We start from the raw sequence: 21440 nt of genomic DNA on the forward strand, positions 1-21440 counted from the left end.
CACACTGCATGAGAATAGCTGTTATATTTGAGGGGTAGCACCACTCAAGGTGAAAGTCCTGAAGTTCTTTACAGCAACCTGTCTAGAAAGGCAGGCTAGTCAGAGTCATCACTGCTAAAATAGGAGCTGTCACAGTATTCTGCCGTGTAAAGGAATTTGTGAATGGTTGGGTTCATCTTTGGTATCCAGTGTCTTGGCACTAGAAACGTTGAAAGATTGAACAAATCCACAAACACCTTGTATCTGTCACTGAAAAAGACAATTGGAACCATTAATACTGTGATACCGGCACAGAAGGCCTCAGGAATCATTCCATCTCTTTCTGTAAATGAAACAAGACAAAGCTCTCAATATCTTTTATAATAAATTCTTTCAACAGGTAGAACCAGATCCTGAAGCAAGCTTTCTGAATGGACCACGATGAAAAAACAGTAATCCAAGAGCCAGGCTCGCTCAGAAGCATTAAAACTCAATGCTAAATGGCGAGTTAATTACTACCCACAGACATCTGACCGAGTCCCGTGGACACACTGATGGCCAGGCACGCTGCACAATCAGGACCAGGATGAACATACACATGCTGCAAGGAATTGCTCCCCAGATGCTTTTACGAGAGCGTGTTTTGGCTAAAAATCAAATGTTCCCCTAGCACCTGGCTGTCACCCTTCTGGTATGTACTCATCCAGCACACAGCACAGACCTATCAGCTCTGGGCTCCACAACCAAACCCACCTCCTTTTTTTGCTGGGGCTGACTCTTCCCTAAGCCATTTTACACAGTGCAGTACAAAAGCACAAGGTCTGGCATTACCTCGGGCAGGCTGGGCTCAAATCTACCAGCTGGCAAAAGGGGGGATCATCTTCAAGAAACGGGGGCTTAGAAAGTGACAACTAGATATGTGGCCAACTCTTCTTGGAGCCACGGGCGAAGGAAGACCCGTGGAAGCTCCCCCTAAGAATAAGCACATCGAGCATGATGCTCTGCTGAAATCCAAAGCTGGCAATTATTTTTGAGCTCTGTGCACCCATCCAGCTCCAGATAGACAGAGCCTTTCTCTCCCTGCCTCCCCAGCTGACTACACAGGCTACCTGGATGGCTTCTGTTCTTTGGTCATCATGTGGATGACCTTCCAGAATGACTCCCTGGATCTGGGTCTCTGAGTCCAGGCAGAGCCCCCCCAAAACCCGTGAAAATCCATGTTTGCACATGGCAAAACCAGGTACAGCATAAGAGTATGGGCCTGGGATTGTCTAAGAGGAACAGGAGGAGATCTAACAAGTCAACTCTCATTGCAAGGTATCAGGTGCTGAAATCTCCACACCTGCAGCAATGTGTGCCCAGGTCTGCTCTAGCTCTTCTTTGGGATCAAAAGCAGTGGTTATGTTAACAGTGGGAGAAACAAACTTCAAATTACCATTTCAACCACTGTTCCAGGGTAAAAATCACCACCTAGCTTTTTTGTGGCCTTCAATCCTATACTCCACCAGCAGTGTCCGATGGCAGAGGAGAAATGATACAATTAAACCTTATTATTTATTTAATAAGGTTTCTGCACTAACCCTCCTGAATATTCCAGAGTAAAAATCCAATCCTAACTGTTTCTGGGGCATAGCAGATTAGACTTGAAAAGGAAATATGGTTGCTATAGTCACATCTTCTGAAAATGCAGAGCGTGTAGGCTATAAGCTCCAAACCTCCTCTCTTGTGGTAGATACGAAGGAGAATTTAGGAAGAATGTTAACCTGAAATTAAGGATGAGTGAGAAGGCTTGCTGAAAAAGACAGTGAACCTTTAATCTTTCAATTCAATCTGTCTGCTTTCTATTCCACCCTCTGTTACGATGGTTGTGATGGGAATCATTGCCCACAGCCATACAGTCACTCGCTATGTATGGTTTCTTTTGAAAACAAACCTCAAAGAAGGTCCTTTTAGAAGATGACATTTTAAATATCCTTGTGTTTTTTGTCATAATGTTCAGGACTGTTAGGACATAGTTGCAGCTAAAAGGCTTGAATTGTCTAACTAGCTGAATCTTCAAATTTTGTGTAAAAAGAGTTCTACCCATTCAGAGAGTTCTGTGCTCAGGCCCCAGACATCCCTTTTAAATTCCTTTTCTGCTTCATCCAACAGAAGGAAATATATTCCTGATTGTTGCCTACACAGCTTGAGAGTCTTAATTACTATCAGTATTAATTACTTTAAGAATATATTCAATCCTAAATTGGAGTACCTTAGGTTGTATGATTAGAGGTCATGCTAAGGAGTAAAGAAACTGTCATCAGTTGCACAGTAGACAGGACTCACTTCCAGCCTGCAACAGCTCATTAACTTGGCCTAGCTTGCACACAAACTAAACAATGCAGGAGTAATATTATTGCTGTTACAGTAATGCCTGTATCCCTTGACTGAGAATTATAAATGGCACTTTGCATGAGTGATCAAAACGAGTTCTTTTTGCCCCAAAAGGCTTGGATTTATATATGTCAACCTGATAAGTAAATGTACAACAACCAAGAGGAAATGCTAGAGTCCCAAAAGAGAAACAACAGCCGTCTGGCCTCCAGTGAGCCATCTGAAATCTGTCTCCTGGCATTAGGATATCTACAAACTGCATTATTGCAGGTAATGAGGGAAACGTATTGTTCTTACCTCACTGTTGAGCGCAAATACTGGTAGCCTGATGAGCCTCCAGTGCCAGCCTTGCTGCCAATCATTCTGTGCACCATGCAGACGTGGTTATCTAAGTAACACAGGAGAAGACGTGGCATGTGTTCAGTGTTAACATATAACCAAAGGGTCACATCAAGGTGCATCAGTGCAATATTAAAGATCATACAGAGATCTTTACAGAGATACAGAACTACTAGGTCTTCAGCAATGCAGGAGTTAATTATGCTACTGTTCAGGCAACTAATATAAAATTATTGTTATTACAGAATGAATAAACTAATTATTATACATTATTATGCTCTGTTAATACAGAATTAATACATTCATTTATGGATGTCTAGATAGGGAAGGAGCAGAAGGAATGTTTGCATACGAAGAGCTGTCATGATGACGTTTTGGCAGACATTGGAAAATATATATCTGTCCCTTCAAAAAAATTGTTCACCTGACTTAAAGCATGTCATCGAAGTGATAGCTATACCTATGTATCTAATGATCACAGAAGCAGCTGCTCATCTTTCCTCTTGGCCGAAGTACAAACAAAAAAAAAGTGATTCCTGAAGGATGAATTCAGAAGCTCAGTTCTAAAACTCTGGGTATAACTTGTCTAAAAGAGGGTGAAACAGTTTACTTGCATCTAAAAGAGGGAGTGTCACCGTCAAAAAGTGGAACTCACATCTCCATTTGGTCATGAGCACATCGATGTCCATAAGGGAGGTCAGAAGCTGAAAGGGAACCTGAAAACGAGGCTCCTCCCTTGGAAAATGAAAGAGAAGACAATGAGACCTCTTAGGATATGCTGTATTTCTCAAAAGTATATCTTCACCAATGCGTAACAGTGACTTAATGTGTATTTTTCCAAAATTGGTATTGAAATAGCAGTAGATATTCTAACAAATACTTCTGCCGTGTAAGTCTTGATCTGTGCCTTTTCCTTCATACTTGAAAAAATAAATCTTTCTAGGACACTTTGTAGAACAGTTTGAACAATGCATTTGCTAGTTTCAATCTGCAGAGCAGCATCTGGTCAGACACAAACTGTCTGCCTGGAGAGGCTGTGTAGCCTCCATCCTTGAAGATATTCAAAACTCAACTGGACACAGCCATGAGCAGCCTGATTTGACCTTCAAGTTGGATATAACTAATCTTTGTTTTTGTGGAGGGTTGGACTAGGTTACTTTCCAAGGCCTATTCCAGCCTAAATAAATGTGTGCTGCTGTCCTTAACCTTCACCTCTCCTCTTGCCAGTAAGCATTAAAGATATATATTCGAACATCACCTGTAGAAGTAGATCATTAAGGCACCCTTCAGTGCTTTGTAAGACAGTCGTCTTTCTCCTGCAAGATAGAAGTGTCCTTAGTTTGTCACTCGTTCTCCTGCAAATTTAATGCTATTACATGATAATATGTATCATGTATAAAAAATAAAAAGTGCATAGTGACATATATTAATACAATCTACCTTTACTAAGCAGGTGCTCATGGCGTTTTTCATCAAATAACGAAAGTAATACATCTTTCTGTTTTTGGAATTCAGATAATAAGTCATCTTTTTCTTCTGATTCTGGTTTGGCCTTTAATATTTAAAACAAAAACAGGTTTTAGAATTCAATAGGGAAAATTAAGTGCTTGAATGACCCATGATGTAATTTCTATTTTCATCATAAATACTCTGTAAGTTTACATCTTAAATGTAAGAACTCTATTTTCAAACAAGATTGATGAGTCACTGAGTCACTGTCCTTTAAAAAACACAATTACCACAAAATGTACAATCGAGTAGCTGTCAACACAATTCATGTGTTCAAAGAATGTTCAAAGAAACTGGCACCTTATCACTTTTCCTGAGGTCTAGAGGCCTTAAAAACACTTAATCTTCATTTGTTTGAAGTTTGATTATTTTATTATTTCTTTTCAAGGCAAAAAGAAGACATCCTTGCACAGCTATGGATAAGAAAATTGTAAATTAAAAAATTTAGATAAGTTAGAAAGTTGTAAACAGATATTCTCAGGAAATTAATCAATTATTATGTTATGGTGGTTTTTCCATTAAAATGTACTTAAAGCTACAGGTCTTAACAATATTTGGGGATTTTCTTGTGCTTATTTGCCAGTGTAATTCAAATGATCACATAGCAGCAAATTGCCACATCCTGTTAAATAGGAATGGGCTGTTTATACAGCCATGGGCCCAAACTTTGTGGAGTTTTACTCTGAACTGTAGATGCAAGTACTAACTAAAGGTGTAGTCTGTAGTTTCAGTAAAACCAATTTCAGCCCTTCCATTGACACTATCCTTTTCCTTTTGCAATATCAAAATCATCCATGTATCACACGCTTTAAACAGTCTTAGATGTCAAATTACAAACTTACTCAGATTTCCTGGAAAAGTGTGCAATTTTTTCTGCTTGTTGCAGATAGAGGCTGCTGAAGATTAAGTAAAATGAGTGAGAAACTATGAGTGGGCCAAAAGTCAAATTTATGTCAGGATGTCATTTTGCCAGCTGTCTCTGCTTATAGGGAGATCAAGACTACATTATATACCTGCACCAAGGCAAATTCCTCTTCTAGACCTTTTAAAACATTCACTTCAAATTGTCCCCAGAAATCAAATCCTTCTGCATCGAGTCCTGGAGTTCTTTCCAGCCATGCCTTTAATAATAATAATAATGTGTTCAAATATTAACAATGCAAGTGCATTACCCTAGAGTTACAAGTTATAGCAACATAAATTATACTGCTACAATTGTTCTCATTGAATATCCTGTAGAGGTGCTTATTGCTGGAGTAAGCACGTCCAACATAGATGATTTATACCTGCATAATGCGGCCATGCAAACACACCCACAGGTTTCAGGTTAAATGACAGTGTTGGAAGACAAAAGCTGTCTCATTCTATGAGTATCTTTAAAACCAGCTCCCTTGTAGATACAGAAAAACAATCTTATTCTACATATATAGGATAATTGTAAAGATAAATCTTGGAAGCAAGATACAGAACCACCTATACTACCAGTTTTTATCATGTCAGACAATCTGAGTACTGATCAAGCAGTCTCTCATTAACTTACACCACAATACGTGATGATACAAGACACAAATTTACTTGACAGTTGGCAAAGCTTTCTCTTTGATTTCCTTTTAATAACAGGAATGAAATTAAGAGGGGAAAAATTAGGAAACTTTATAGTCAAACTCCTTTTAGGGATCACTTAGTCTAGCTCCTCATCTGAAAGATACAAGAGTATGAAGTCTTAACAAATGAATAAAAGCTAGAAAAATTCTTTTATATTCAGTATCAGGTGTCATTAGACAAATGGATAGGGCTGATAAGAGTGTATGCTTTTATTGAGGTTTATACTGCATTATTCTTTAAAAACTTATGTTAATTTTCTGTATGAAAACAATAAGGGAGAGAAATTACTGTGAGTCATTCATAACTTTGAGACAAAGTCATTAAATCAAAGTAAGTGATAATGACACATTTGTTAAACATCTTTTCTCCTTTCTGTTTTGGGTTGTCATTTTTCCTTTTCTTTTTTTAACCTCTGTAGTAGCCATCACTAACAGTGGAAGTATTTTTAAAGTTTTCTTCTAAAAAGGGTTTATGATCATGAAAAACAATGAGAAAGAAACAGTACATTTATATTCTTAGCTCATACTTCCACAATGCAGTTTACTAGTTTAACAGTCAAGCTTTTCAGACAAGAGGAAATGGTGGGAAAAATCAGTTGGTTTACTAATTACTAACTCTCTTTCATACAAAATTTGGTAAGAATCCCAAACACAACTGACTGGGAAATTGCCAGCATGCTTGCTTCTCTCAAGGAAGAAGAATTTGTCACTGACGCCAATGAAGGACATTCTTGGTCCTTGCCTTTGCGGAAACAAAGCAAGGTCTAAGACAGACATTGTTACCTCCACGAGTTGCAGTAGCGTTGGTTCTTGCTCTGATTTAAGCAGTAGTTCATAATCCTGGCCCTTGAAGTTATCACGATAATGCCTTCTGTTATAGGGGACTCTCAGACTTTGGGGAACACCGATTTTGTTCTCTAGCAAGCGAAACTGCAGGCTCTGAAAACCTGAGGCTGGGCTTAGGTAGTATCTTTGGGAACAGAAGAAAAGATACAAAAATACAGGATATTATTTTACAATGATGGGATTCTGTGGTTCTCAACAAAATAAAAAAATACGTATTTCACATTTGAAGAATATCAAATAGATATCTGAGCATTTTTTATATGATTGCAATTAAGAAAAAAAACAAGCTATTTTAATGCAACTACAATGTATGTGTAACATATTATAATTTCCTAGCTATATATTGTTTGTGCATGCACACATATATACACATATTTATGTTTGTACTATGTTTTAAAATGGCAGCTTTGCCTGTGTGATGTATAGGAGGAAACATCAGTGAATGTAATTTCCTTTCCAGACAGAGCAAGCAGCTTCACAGAATCACAGAATCAAGTAGGTTGGAAGAGACCTCTGAGATCATCGAGTCCAACCTTAGACCTGATACCACTGTGTCAACTAGACCATGGCACTAAGTGCCACATCCAGTCTTTTCTTAAACACCTCCAGGGATGGTGACTCCACCACCTCCCCGGGTAGCCCATTCCAATGCCCAATAACCCTTTCTGTGAAGAAATTTTTCCTAATGTCTAACCTGAACCTCCCCTGGCGCAGCTTGAGGCCATGTCCTCTAGTCCTGTCACTAGTTGCCTGGCAGAAGAGGCCAGCCCCCACCCCACTATAACCTCCTTTCAGGTATTTGTAGAGAGCAATAAGGTCTCTCCTGAGCCTTTTTCTCCAGGCTAAATAATCCCAGTTCCCCAAGCCGCTCCTCATAGACAGCCCAAAGAGCTGTTACAAAAATTTCACAGAATCACAGAATGGTTAAGGGTTGGAAGGGACCTCTGGAGATCATCTAGTCCAACCCCCTGCCAAAGCAGGTTCACCTAGAGCATGTTGCACAGGGTTGCGTCCAGGCGGGTTTTGAATATCTCCAGAGAAGGAGACTCCACAACCTCCCTGGGCAGCCTGTTCCAGTGCTCTGCCACCCTCAAAGTAAAGAAGTTCCTCCTCATATTCAGATGGAACTTCCCATGTTTCAGCTTGTGCCCATTGCCCCTTGTCCTCTCACTAGGCACCACTGAGAAGAGTCTGGCCCCCTCCTCTTGACACCCACCCCTAAGGTATTTGTAAGTGTTGATAAAATCCCCTCTCAGTCTTCTCTTCTCCAAGCTGAACAGACCCAGCTCTCAGCCTCTCCTCATAAGAAAGGTGCTCCAGTCCTTTGATCATCTTTGTAGCCCTTTGCTGGACTCTCTCCAGTAATTCCTTATCTTTCTTGAACTGGGGGGCCCAGAACTGGACACAGTACTCCAGATGTGGCCTCATCAGGGCTGTGTAGAGGGGCAGGATAACCTCCCTTGACCTGTTGGCCACACTCTTCCTAATTCACCCCAGGATACCATTGGCCTTCCTGGCCACAAGGGCACACTGCTGGCCCATGGTGAACTTGTAGTCCACCAGAACACCCAGGTCCTTCTCTGCAGAGCTGCTCTCCAGTAGATCAGCCCCCAACCTGTACTGGTGCATGAGGTTATTCCTCCCAAGGTGCAGGACTCTACACTTGCTTTTGTTAAACTTCATGAGGTTCCTCTCTGCCCAGCTCTCCAGCCTGTCCAGGTCTCGCTGAATGGCAGCACAGCCTTCTGGTGTATCGGCCACTCCTCCCAGTTTTGTGTCATCAGAAAATTTGCTGAGTGTACACTCTGTTCCTTCATCCAGGTCATTGATGAATAAGTTAAACAGGACTGGGCCTAGTACTGACCCCTGGGGAACACCATTAGCCACAGGCCTCCGACTAGACTGAGCACCGCTGATCACAACCCTCTGGGCTCTGTTGTTCAGCCAGTTCTCGATCCACCTCACTGTGCACTCATCCAAGCTACACTTCTTGAGCTTTTCTATGAGGATGTTATGGGATACAGTGTCAAAAGCATTGCTGAAGTCAAGGTAGATAACATCCACTGCTCTCCCCTCATCAACCCAGCCAGTCATGTCGTCATAGAAGGCTATCAGATTGATCAAGCATGATTTCCCCTTGGTGAATCCATGTTGACTACTTCTGATGACCTTCTCCACATGCTTAGAGATGGCATCCAGAATGAGCTGCTCCATCATCTTTCCAGGGATGGAGGTGAGTCTGACCGGCCTGTAGTTGCCTGGGTCCTCCTTCTTACCCTTTTTAAAGACTGGAGTGACATTGGCCTTCCTCCAGTCCTCAGGAACCTCTCCTGTTTTCCATGACCTTTCAAAGATGATAGAGAGTGGCTGGGCAATAACATCTGCCAGTTCCCTCAACACTCGTGGGTGCATCCCATCGGGGCCCATAGATTTGTGGGTGTCCAGTTTGTCTAAGTGATCTCTAACTTGATCCTCCTCAACCAAGGGAAAGTCTTCCTTTCTCCAGACTTTCTCTTGAACCTCCAGGGTCTGGGATTCTTGAGGGCTGGCCTTAGTAGTAAAGACTGAGGCAAAGGCAGCATTCAGTAACTCCGCCTTCTCTGCATCCTCCGTCACCAGGGTACCCTCCTCATTCAGCAGTGGGGCCACGTTTTCCCTAGTCTTCCTTTTGCTGCTGATGTACTTGAAGAAGCCCTTCTTGTTGTCCTTGATGTCCCTTGCCAGATTTAGTTCCAAGTGGGCCTTGGCCTTCCTTGTTGCCTCCCTGCATACTCTGACAACCTTTCTGTATTCCTCCCAAGTGGTCTGTCCCTTTTTCCACATTCCATAGACTTCCTTCTTCCATTTCAGTATTGTCAGAAGCTCTTTGTTCATCCAGGCAGGTCTCCTGCCCCCTTTGCTTGATTTCTTACTCATAGGGATGCACCGATCTTGAGCTTGGAGGAAGTGATGTTTGAATATTGACCAGCTCTCATGGACCCCCCTGCCCTCCAGAGCCCTAACCCATGGGATACACCCAAGCAGGTCCTTGAAGAGGCCAAAGTCAGCTCTCCTGAAGTCCAGGGTTGTGGTCCCACTTATTGCCTTGCTTCCTCCACGCAGGATCCTGAACTCCACCATCTTGTGGTCGCTACAACCCAGGCTACCCCCAACTTTCACATCTCCAACCAGACCTTCGTTATTTGTTAACACAAGGTCTAGCAGAGCATCTCTCCGTGTTGGCTCCTCCACCACCTGTGTCAAAAAGTTATCATCAATGCTCGGCAGGAACCTCCTGGACTGTGGGTGCCTAGCTATGTTGTCTCTCCAGCAGATATCAGGGTGATTGAAGTCTCCCATGAGAACTAGGGCCTGCGATCGCGAGGCTACTGCCAGCTGTCTGTAGAAGGCCTCATCTACTTCCTCTTCCTGATCAGGTGGCCTATAGTAAACCCCCACAACACTGTCACCCGTGTTAGCCTGCCCCTTAATTCTTGCCCATAGGCTCTCTACTTGTTCTTCATTCTTCCCTAGGCTCAGCTCGATACATTCCAGTTGCTCTCTCACATAAAGGGCAACTCCACCTCCTCGCCTTGCTGGCCTGTCCTTCCTAAAAAGTACGTACCCATCCATGACAGCATTCCAGTCATGAGAGCTATCCCACCATGTCTCTGTAATTGCAATGAGATCATGGCCCTGCGACCTCACATAGATCTCTAATTCTTCTTGTTTATTCCCCATACTGCATGCATTGGTATACAAGCATTTCAGAGAGGTAGCCAAGCATGCAGGTTTCCCAGGAGAGGCGCAAGAGGATCCGTGATATCTATACATACCCTTGAGGCGGTTGGCCATCTTGTTCCTATCTTGGGAGGCAGCTAAGGAACCTTTCTCCCTGCTCTGATTGGCCTGGCTTATTCCCCCAATAGAGGCAATGGCATGAGCATTACCGCTCTGGACCCCTCCCCCTAAGTCCTTCAGTTTAAAGCCCTCCTCACCAAGTTGGCCAGCCTGTGCCAAAGATTCACTTGCCTCTTTTAGACAGGTGGATCCCATCCCTCCCTAACAGGTTATAGTTGTAAAAGAGTGTCCCATTGTCATTGTCCCATTTCCACATCATTGAAGTGCACATGAACGCATTTTAAATAGGCTTGTTATAAAGAATAATTGCTATGTGTACAACAGAATGATGTTCACAAAAACATTTACTGGCTTTCATTTGAGGGATTCGTTAATGGGATTCTTTCAGAGTTAAATCGCATGACCATGCTGAAAAAAATGATTAATAAAAGTAAGCTGAAATCTCACATTGCTAGATAATTGTAATGCACTCTGAATTGCAAATGTAAGATTTGGCAGAAACAGATCATTGATTTGATCTTATGTTTGCTTATCAAATGAAAGTTTGTTGTTGAAAAGCAGAAGCAAGAATGCATCAAAACAGATGATTATCCCATGGATTTCCTCTGCTATAGCGTAATGCTAGATGATACAGATGTTTGAAATTTCCAAGAGAAGCAAAATTGTAGTTCCATGTACTTTTTAGTTAGGGAACATTAAAAGACAGAAAGGAAAGGGTACTGAAACAATGCAGAAGTGGGTGGGATGCGGGATGGCACTGAGGTCACGAGTCGGACAGGTCAGGGACACAAGCAGAACAAGAACAGGAAGGTGGACAGTGGATGAAGCTGTCACTCATGGTAGTGTAGTGGAAGGACACAGCTGAAGTGAAGGAAGACATAGAAATGCCATGGGAGAAGCGAGGCAGGCCAAGGGATCCCAAAGCAAGCCTGGGCAGAAGAGCTACCAACCACCAGCCCAACAATGCATTGGGCAGCTACTGTCAAGCAGAAATTATAGGGGAGAAAGAAGAGACAGCAATGCTTCCTTCAGCCACTTGAAGCCTCCAGTACTGCAGACCCACTGAAAACATGAAGCAAGGAAACACTATGCAAAACAAGACGGCTGAAATATCTATTTGATCATCTACAGAGAGTGCATTTCTCTCACCCAAGCACTTCTATGATTTGCCATAGAATATGGCTGCAACTGCACAGGGGTAAGTTTCAAGTAAATTGTTAACGGAACCATGAGCTATTTCGATTGTTTCTATCATTTTAACTTTTTACTCTGAAGCCATTCAGCAGCACTATACATAAACATCAACAATTAATTTGTACTTCTTTGCAGAACATCCTGGACTCACACTCAAGCTCAACTTCTTAATTGACCCTTGCACTCTAATGTTGCAGTTGCCTCTTTAAGATATGCTCTCACCTTGCTGAATGATGCATGTACCACAAGCTGCCAGGGCACATGCAAAATTCACAATCAGTTCTAAGGATGGGAATTACCAGCTCGTGGATTACTGTGGAGGAATAGTGAGTATTTACCTGAAATCAAAGAAGTCCAATGCAGTCATAGTTTCCAAAACGGAGAACTGTTCCACAAGTAATTTCAGAATCATTGAAATTCTGTTCATTCGAGTAATAACCTTCAGCATGTTCCTCTCATCTCTTACCTGGAGAAAAAAATAAAGAACATAACCAGACAGAATGTTGTTCTCTTTATATGCTATCTATTTATTTCAGGTTTTTTCATTGTTGTACACTGCTATAGTTCCCAAGTCCTTTCCACATGAAATCCATAGCAGCAGAATCTCATATTGAATAGAGGGCCCCGTTTTTAACTGAAAACTGAAACTGTAGTTTTCAAAGATTGAAATCTGTTTTTCTCTGACTGATGATACATTACAACTAGGCCAAATATATAGGATTTTTTTTCTTTTCTACATTTTTGACTGAAATAGAAGTCACCACAACAAATTAAATTCTAGACCAAAATCATTTATATCATGATCATTTCCAATTATTACAATGCTATTTTTAATCATATGATAATTATATTATGCTTTCTATTCTAATCACTTCTATAATCATTTCTGCTATTGTGAAGGAACAAGTCATAAGGCAGGTGTGAAAGTACTTAAAAGCTGAGAAGCAGAATAATCTGAGAGGTACGTCAGGACAGCATATCTAAAAAGATGTTCATCAGAGATGTGCATTAGCAAGAAGAGGACAACAGACAACACTGCATCTGATGGGAAATAGAAAATATTGAATGGAAAACAGAGAAGCTCTCTTCTGGCTAAGTTGAACACTTTGCTTGCAGAGGAGCCTGATAAAATTCCGGTTAGCCTCAGTGGGATTAAATTTCTCTCTAAGACCAGGGCACACAACCAGGAAATATCAAACTACAGAAATGAAAGATGATAACCATTTCCTTAATCGTCTTGCTGTCTACTTAACTTTAACACTGACATTTCAAATTCTGATTATAAGCAAAGGTTCATTTTTCACAAAAATAAATGATGAAAAATTATTCTACTTAAGAACTGATTTTGATCGGTTATAATTTGATATAATGTTCAACTAAAAAGCCAACAAAATTATGAATGTAGAGAACAACAAAGAACATTTTCATTGGACATTATGATAAAACAGTTCCTTCTTTCATTCTGGTCTACTTTCAAATTTTCTTCATAGACACATACTCGTGATGTTATTCAAGGTATTTCTCAAATTACATGCAGTCAGCCTTTTTTTGTGTATGTAGTATCAGATCAGGAGTTTTCCTTTGTTATCTGTTGTTATGAGGTTTGGACAGATGTTTAGAGATGTTAAAAATATTTCTGTTATATTTGTGATTTTCAGAAATTCTCATACAATTGTACATGGTGATTTTGATTATAGCTTTTCTGTCGGACTTAATACACAACTACCAAAAAGAGGTTTTCTTTTTGCATAGCAGATACTGGATGGAAGGATGTAGTATGTAGACTTCAAAACAATTGAACAAAGGCAGAAGTGACTTTTCAACATAAAAACACCTGTTAGCCCTCTGGTTTTCAGTTTTGCCTCTGAGCATGCTTTTTCTGCAGTAGAATATTCCCACTTAAGTTTCTGGTTATCCAGTACTAGTAGGAGAGTATGAGAGCATTTTGGCCAATGGAATTGGTCTTGGAGAATAATCTACACAAAAGGCAGACTTCAGGAGGAAATAAGATTTTGCAGATCAGTCTGCACTATCAGGATATAAGAGCCACTCAGCCAAATTTCATTGGGGTTTTTTGATGCTGTTTTTTAAAAAGAGCATAAGTTGCTTTAGTACACCCAAATATATCAGGCTGGAAGGCAAGAAGCAAGAGAAAGAGACAGCTGGATTTACCCAAAATTAATATTTGCTCTTAACTTACGTGGCCATTTTGAAAGATCACCCGCACAGAGTCCATTTCCCACAGAATCTGTTTAAACCAAAGTTCATAAGCTACAACAAGAAAGGCATTGTTAGCATTAACTTCAACATTACTTTGTTTTTTCTTCATAGCATTGAAGAAATAAAATTCTTACATTTTGGTTTGAAATGAGTAGCCTACGTTTACGCTGCTGGTGTATAAAGAGATGCTGATACACAAATGTGTTGCTTGTCACAGCATGCTGTCCTTTACCTAAACTGTTACATGAAATAATCTAGTGTTGAGAATGCTAACAGATTTTTTTAAAACATGTTTTACACATCAGATATTTGATGTGCACAATGTTCATTACAAAAGGGAGAAAGAAAAAATCTAGATCTGATACTCCAAGAAAAGCTAATTCCAGAGCTGCTTACAACCTTTATGTCATCTACATATTTCCTGTCAATAACAGGAAAATATCATCAGGCCAGTGCCTGCAAAACACGTGGATATTAGTAGTTAGGGAGCACCTAACCAGAAGGCAGGCTTCTAGACACCCGCTAGATGGTTAAAATTGGATGGAAGTTTCAGAGAAGGCACAAGCCAACACACATAATTTGCCTACAGTAAACTGCATAGCAGCCTATTACTCAGACAGGGAATGAATTTAATCACCTTAATTTCTCTAGAAACAGAACGACCCAAATCTTGATTTACCAAATCCAAAGGTTACACTTATGGTTTCTTAACAATAGAGCTGATTACAGCCTCAGAAATGATACAGGGATACACACAAATATAAATGCAGAGAGAAGACAGAGAAACTGTAGTGATTGTGTCTAAAATGAAAACAAATTGTGTATTGCATGTTTCATCATTAAATAACTCCCTGTGGCAAAAACGCTGATCAACCACCACTGAACTCCTCCCAGCCACTTACCTTGATGTGTCACAATGAAAAGATGCTCATCATGGATTTTGTTTCCTTTCTTCTCACTCTGAAGTTCTTGAGCATTCAATATTTTGTTCAGCTTAAAAATAAAGATAAGACTATTCTGTAAAGCTCTCAATTCTGCTATTAGCAATTGTAGTTCTTCTGTGTAGAGCTCATATTTAAGGATAATATTTTTAAAAATATATACAGGCCTCATATTCCAGATTGTATGAGAAGTTAGACTAAATGGTCTCAGGTGTCACTTTTATTTTAATTTTCAAAAAAATCTTGCCTAAAATGGAACATTTAGGTACCTTAAATAGTAAAGTTTGGAAAATCATTTAAAGATTGTTTTTAATTATAAAAATCAAGAAAACAAAATATCCAGCACATTTTCCAGATCTTACATCAATACTGTCATTGTTCAGTGAAAACAGAGATCCTATAGTAAAATTCTGTGTAATCATGCAATAACATATCTGCACAAGAGCTCTGCTTTGAGTCTGTACTAGTTATTTCAGTTCTGGCATTACGAACTTTTTTACTGAGTCAAATTTACAATTTCATCATAGTTGCTTTAAAAGAAATCTTTGCTAGATTCCATATAATATGTCAACAAAGTAGTCTTCTGTTCACAAGCACAGAGTAATTCCACTCACTTCAGTTTCTGCTGTTACCAAAAAAAAAAAAAAAGAGAAATGTGTGGATTCTTTTATTACTTATGGCAATTTATTTTTACTTATTTCTTAATTACTTCTCGTTGTTGCAGGTTATTTGTTTGGAGTTTTGTGCCCCCCAATTTCTGCAATATATTTTTCCAGCCAAATATTCTGGGCTTTCACGCAATAATTCGGGGAAGTTGCACACAGACGCTGACGTGGAGAAATTGCCAAGTGGCGACTGTCAGACCAAAGAAAGACTTTTGTGGTGCACCACGTTACAGTCTGGGTTTACCAATATCAGTAATTCCCTACCAAAACTCCTGAAATATCCATCTTCCCTGCAGTTTGAGAAGCCACCCCACAATCCACCTGCACCATCCCTGCTGACACCAGCGCCTGTGCCCATGAGTACACTTGGAGAGCTCAGGCAGGTGAAGGGCACTTGGAGACCTGCCTTATTGACTGGCTGACTGCTGTCAGTGCAGGATGGGGAGAAGCATCAGTCACAGGTCCTGGCTCAAGTCCTCAGAGTGACCAGGGCAGTAAATATCAAAGCTTTAAACTTACTTGTAGGTAGTCTCCATAGACAAGTCCACCTTTGCTGGCTTTGTTTATCCCATTTTGGGATTTGTCATCTTTTTCATCTTCCAAAGATAGGCTGTTAAAATTAAATCTAAGAAGAAAATTAAGTAATTATATAAACTATTTAATTCAAGAACTATGAATATACCTGCCTTTATACTAACAGATGCATCTACAATTGAGAAAATGTACCACTAAATCAGGCTTGTGAGAAAAACAGTACACCTGAAATACATCTTGTCACAGTAACAGCTGGTAGCACTACATCTAGTTCAGCAAATAACCAGTGCTCAGACAAGTCCTTGTATAATCTCTCTCTCTTTAGTGACAGCTACAGCTGTCTATTTGTTGATAATCATTAAATCCTCTCTGAACTTCTATAATTTACATTAACATTATAACTTTTGAACCGACATTATGAAGCAAAGCACAGGGATGAGGGACTCACAGGTAGTTGTTCCCCGCAAAGGGGCACCCGCTCATGATGCCGGGATCCAAACTCGCTGAGCTGTGTGCCAGGGAATATACTCCGTTCGCGTTCCCAAATCTGCTGCAGCTGCCTTATATGTAACCTTATCTCACCGCCTAGGCCAACCCCCAAATTCTTCTCCTTAGCCCTCAGCCCATCCCCGCTATTCAATAATTACAGAAACTGTCACAGCACAAAGGTCAATAAGTTCATGTGTTGTTGGCTCTCCAGGTTTTTTTTTATAATCAGCCAAAACAGGAATGGCTGGCATACTTGTTTTGTCCTATGGCACACACTTTTTGTGCTTTTTACTGCAAGGTTTCCACCAGTTGCTTCTTTGCTAACCGAGCCTGGTGTAAGGGGTAAGCCAATGAGAGGTCTGTGTGTGAGAAAAAGAATTCAATAAATACAGGAATTGTTAAAGTAGCTTTGTAACTTGCAGCCCCTTGTATCAAAATATCAAGATACTTCTAAGTTTACAAAGTGAACCATATGGAAGAGGAAAGGGGAGGGGAAGGGAAGGAGAGTGTATTTCTATGTCAGACTGAATAATGCTTGTAAGAGATCTCAAGTAATACACATACTTTCAAAAAATGCACACAGATTAAGTAGAAGAACTAAAAATAATCATGTACATCTCATGCTATTTTTCCAGGGGTTTAATTCATGACAATTTCTTAATTTTATTTCCTCACGCAAAAGTTTCACTCTCATTTGTTGACAAACGTTACCCAATTCTGTTTAATCATCAGCTTAACACTCAATGAAGTAACGTGTAACTAGTGTGCACTTCTTTCCTGCCTGCCAGCCTTTTCTGAAAAAAAAGTTAATGCTCAGTTTTACTGCAAACAAAGCTACAGGGCCCCTGTGACCCGAGACCATTTGCTCTCTGCAAGACTGACACTGCTCAGTGGTGTCTGTGTGGTGGTTTCAGCTGTTATAGTCACTTAAGAGTAGTTGGCTCATAAAAAAAGTCATACACAATATGTGAGTGATGGGATGTATACCCTGCTAAGCCAGATACGATATGTCAGGCTATACAAATGTTAGCTTGAAACTAAGCTGAGCCACAAGAAAAGTAGGACTCCACTGAGGCAACCCGTCAGCAAGGTCAATCCTTCATGATTTAAAACCTGATGGAGTAAAATAATCCTCTCACCACACACATCTACACTTCTACTTGGGATGCAGGCAAGTAGACATGGAGGTGAAGACTGTGCACTGGCACATACATGTTGAAAACTGTGCTTTTCACCATCGCATTTGCCCTCAAACAGCTTGATTACGAATGTTATAATATAATCTCTCACATCCACAGATCTCAAAGGCATGGACAAGGAAGGTTTACCTTGTCATTTCTATACACCTTCACCTGAAACATCCAGATTGAGCCTCCACAGTGAAATCAAACTTTCTGTTACCTTTTCTCACATCACAAGCAAAGAAAGAGTGTGCACTTAGTAAAAATAAGGACAGTTGAAAAATATTGAAATCTTAACCTCACCAAAGAGGTTACTGTCTGTTTTCTTATGCAGTTTTAGTTTCTTCTGCGGGACGCAGAGAAGAACAAACTTCTAGAGCAATGGCCTCTGACTTGCAGCCTTTGTATTGCCTACCCAGTAGGCAAAGGACTTTGAAGTCTCAGAGCCCTTTTAAACTCTGTGCTTAACAAAACATTAACTCCCTATTTGGGAAGTAATACTACCCTTAATTAGTTCGGGGTTACCAAACTCTCTCAAAATCTAGCTGAGGATACTATCTGAACCAAGCGCTATACAAACTTCCCTCCTGATTCAGCAACAGACAAGCTTCAGTGAATCAAGTAAATCAGCCAGACTGCAATGATTTAGAAAGTTATTTCCAGTATTTACAACATGTTCAAACTCTCTGTTTAGGGATCTCATAGCTGATGGGTCCCAAAGACCTCCATCCTAAAAAACACCAGCCTAGTAACACTTGCGAATCTTGACAATCCAAATGAAACGCATCCACTACTCATTGCTCTTGCTTGATGACCATGTTCACTTCCTCCTCTTAAGCCCTCTTGTGCTGGTGCATGTAGAAAACTTGGCTATCCCCAGGACCCTGTGGCTGAGAGGACATTCCCAAGTGTCCCCAAGTCCTTTATCACCAATATCTGCCTTTCCATCAGTTTCTCTTGTATTTCACTAGCAACCAAGAGCCTTATGGTACACATGAGAGGATTCAAAAATGTGATTCTCCAAATCATCAGAAGACTGAAAAGACATTGGAAAAAAGAATCATAAGCAGTTTGTTTCCAGTCCACACTTGGGCCACAAATACATTCCTCTAGCCATGTTTGTACAACAACATGCTTCAATTTAAAATAAAAAACAAATATTTTTTGCAGTGCTGTCCATACATGAAACACTGATATCAAAATATTCAATCAGTTCCTAGAAAAGCCCCAACAACTTAACTATTCCTTTCCATGGCTGAGGTAATTAGAAATAAGTAAGCTGTTACTTTCGTACACAATGCAGAATGAAGATGGTAAGATCAAGTTTTGTATTTTTATGAGAAGAAAAAAAACAAATATGTATTTAGGAAAAAAATACTACCTAGTAAATTTGTTTAAAATTTTTTTAGCATCAAAAATATATTCTATACTTTGTATATACTTTGTAGAGTGAATACTACAGACTATATTCTTCATATTAAATGCAAATCCATATTTACCAGGCAAAGTATATGAACTCCCTGATTTTGCACACAAACCAGAAATAATTTGCTCTCTCTTTTCCATATCTCATAGGTAACCCAAACTGAAATAAATTTTCAAACTAAACTGTGCATAATTTCAATCAGTCTGAACAGATGCCGCAGTAATTTAACAGTCCACATTTCACTTTGAAAAACTAGAAATGTCGGAAGTGGCTTCGTGTTAACTTCTTGAGCAAAAGCCTTACCTCTCCCCTGCCCTGCCTCAGAAACAGGCAAAAAAATGAGACCACTGTATTCATATGTTAAAGTGAGAAGCAAAAACAAGCATGGGACTCCTGTCTCCATTGTGTATCCAGCCAGGGCAAGCTCTGCAGATTGACCATTTCCTAAAAACCTGGGTAGTATTATGGATAATAGTATCCTTGCAACCATTCATTTAAGGAAATTTAATCTCACACTAGCTGTTTATGCTCTCTAGCCATTCCAGCTACAACAGACCTCAAACTATCCAGGATCAGAAAAGAGGTCTTAATGAGGACTTGAAAACCCCTGAAATAAAACCATAGACAATACAGAGCTATCATTCATTCATCTTACTGGCTACCTTCATCTGATCTCAGTAAGGCTTCACAAGCATGTAATGAACTTAGTACAGAAAAAAAAAGTGACTTATACTACCTGATTATGAAATTGTCTGTTGGCAGTGTAGAGGATAGCACAGATTAAAAGAGCCCTCAGGTCTGGCTCAACTCAGAGCCTTCAACTCTGGCTTGGCTGCAGACACCCTTAGAAATAAATATGCTTCTGCCATGCTGCACAAATTTGGGGCTTGCTATAGAGAGCTGATGTTTTAGTGGTTTGAGTGGCTTTTATGCTTTAACAGATTTTACAGCTACTTTGCCACCTCTTTATACTAGCATAATCATAAACGAGTCATGATGAAAAAGCTCTTCTATGTAAATATATCTGAAAGCAAAACGTAACATTAATTTTAATTGGTGGTATTACTTTTCTCTCAAAATGCACCATCATTTCCCCTTTTCATGCTGAACACTCAGAATGAAGTAAGAGCAGATGTAACCACACACACAACTTGCTGTTTGTGCTGTGGATGACAGCAAGGCTATGAAAACCAAGAGTGTGTGTGTGCCCTTGAGCTTTTATTTAGCTATTTATTTATTTACTTTTAACATATGAAAGTCAGCCAGAGAGACTTCTGTTCATCCAAGAAACCTATCAGAGGACTCTAACCTTCAGCAGAGAGTGAGAATGTTCTGTTTCACGACTGAGTTGAATACAAGACAAACAAGCAGAAAAAAACCCCACAGCTTCCCAGAACTGCACTTTGTGGCCTTCAAACGAACTACCATGGCCTTCATGACTAAGCATGAGAACTGTTAAGCACCCTTCTTAATCAACCCTTGTCCTCTTGTTTTGTTTACCTCCCCTTCCCCAGTTGTTGATGTGGGGTGGCTGGGCTAGCTTTGGTCATCTCAGCTGCAACAGGGTTGCGGAGCAGAGACAAACTGAACTTACTTGGACAGAAAGAAGTGAGTTGTAAGGGCAAAAAGGGAGAGTCCCTCTAGCCTGGCCAAGGGGAGGTTTGATGTAAGGCAGAGGTGTCCTGTAGCATATTTTGTAGACATAGCTGGAGCCAGGGGTCTGCACATTCTTACTGTGTGGGGCTCTATGTCTAAAACACCAGTCTATGAGGACAGATAAGAAAGAATGAACTCCTATGTATTGTCATGAATCCAACAAGAGTCTTCTCTCCTAATAAATTAGAAGTGACCTGTTCACCCAAGACAAATCTCAAGTTATCCTACATGAAGTCACTTATGGAGAAGAAAAAATGCACACACAAATGGTTTGGACAATGTCACCCATTCTTCTGCTCAAACTCTCATTCCAATTGCAAAATCATCACAGATCAATTTGTTCTTTCCAGCGGTCATTAACTTGAACAAAGAGCTTGGAGGCCTTCTGGCTACAAACAAGTGACGCTTGAAGCTTCCCAACATTGTTGTCCCAGAATTACAGACTGAGAGTTATCCAGTACTGATGGCTTCTACCTACATAACAGTGGCTGCAGTGAGCTCAATAAAAGATCCAACTAGGTCATGCCATGCTGAAGAATTTCTACTAGAAAGTGGTAGATGAGCTACTTAGAAGAGCTATTAGAACAAAACAAACAAACACTTAAAAAAAAAAAAAACTAAAAAGAAAGCTTACAGTGAGATAA

General features: G+C 40.2%; 1 protein-coding gene across 1 annotated transcript; it reads right to left on the bottom strand.

Moving 5' to 3' along the window:
* Positions 1-95: 95 nt before the first annotated feature.
* TDO2 (tryptophan 2,3-dioxygenase) lies at positions 96-16527 on the bottom strand. The gene is made up of 12 exons (XM_068403931.1): positions 16493-16527; positions 16030-16135; positions 14807-14897; positions 13885-13955; positions 12023-12150; positions 6588-6774; positions 5214-5321; positions 4132-4243; positions 3950-4007; positions 3347-3426; positions 2650-2740; positions 96-249 (listed from the first exon to the last, which is right to left on the bottom strand). The coding sequence occupies exons 1-12, from the start codon at positions 16525-16527 to the stop codon at positions 96-98; spliced, it is 1221 nt and encodes a 406-aa protein (XP_068260032.1).
* Positions 16528-21440: the final 4913 nt, after the last annotated feature.

This window comes from Nyctibius grandis, chromosome 6 (assembly GCF_013368605.1).
Source record: "Nyctibius grandis isolate bNycGra1 chromosome 6, bNycGra1.pri, whole genome shotgun sequence".
In the NCBI taxonomy this organism is placed as follows: Eukaryota; Metazoa; Chordata; class Aves; order Nyctibiiformes; family Nyctibiidae; genus Nyctibius; species Nyctibius grandis.

What these genes read in the sequence shown, in the direction of transcription:
- TDO2 (XM_068403931.1), bottom strand. Translation starts at nt 16,527, where the DNA reads ATGAGCGGGTGCCCCTTTGCGGGGAACAACTACCT. An exon ending in TCTATGGAGACTACCTACAA is followed by an intron (nt 14,898 to 16,029) that starts GTAAGTTTAAAG and finishes TTTATTTTTAAG; the next exon opens with CTGAACAAAATATTGAATGC. An exon ending in GCTCATGACCAAATGGAGAT is followed by an intron (nt 2,741 to 3,346) that starts GTGAGTTCCACT and finishes TGTGTTACTTAG; the next exon opens with ATAACCACGTCTGCATGGTG.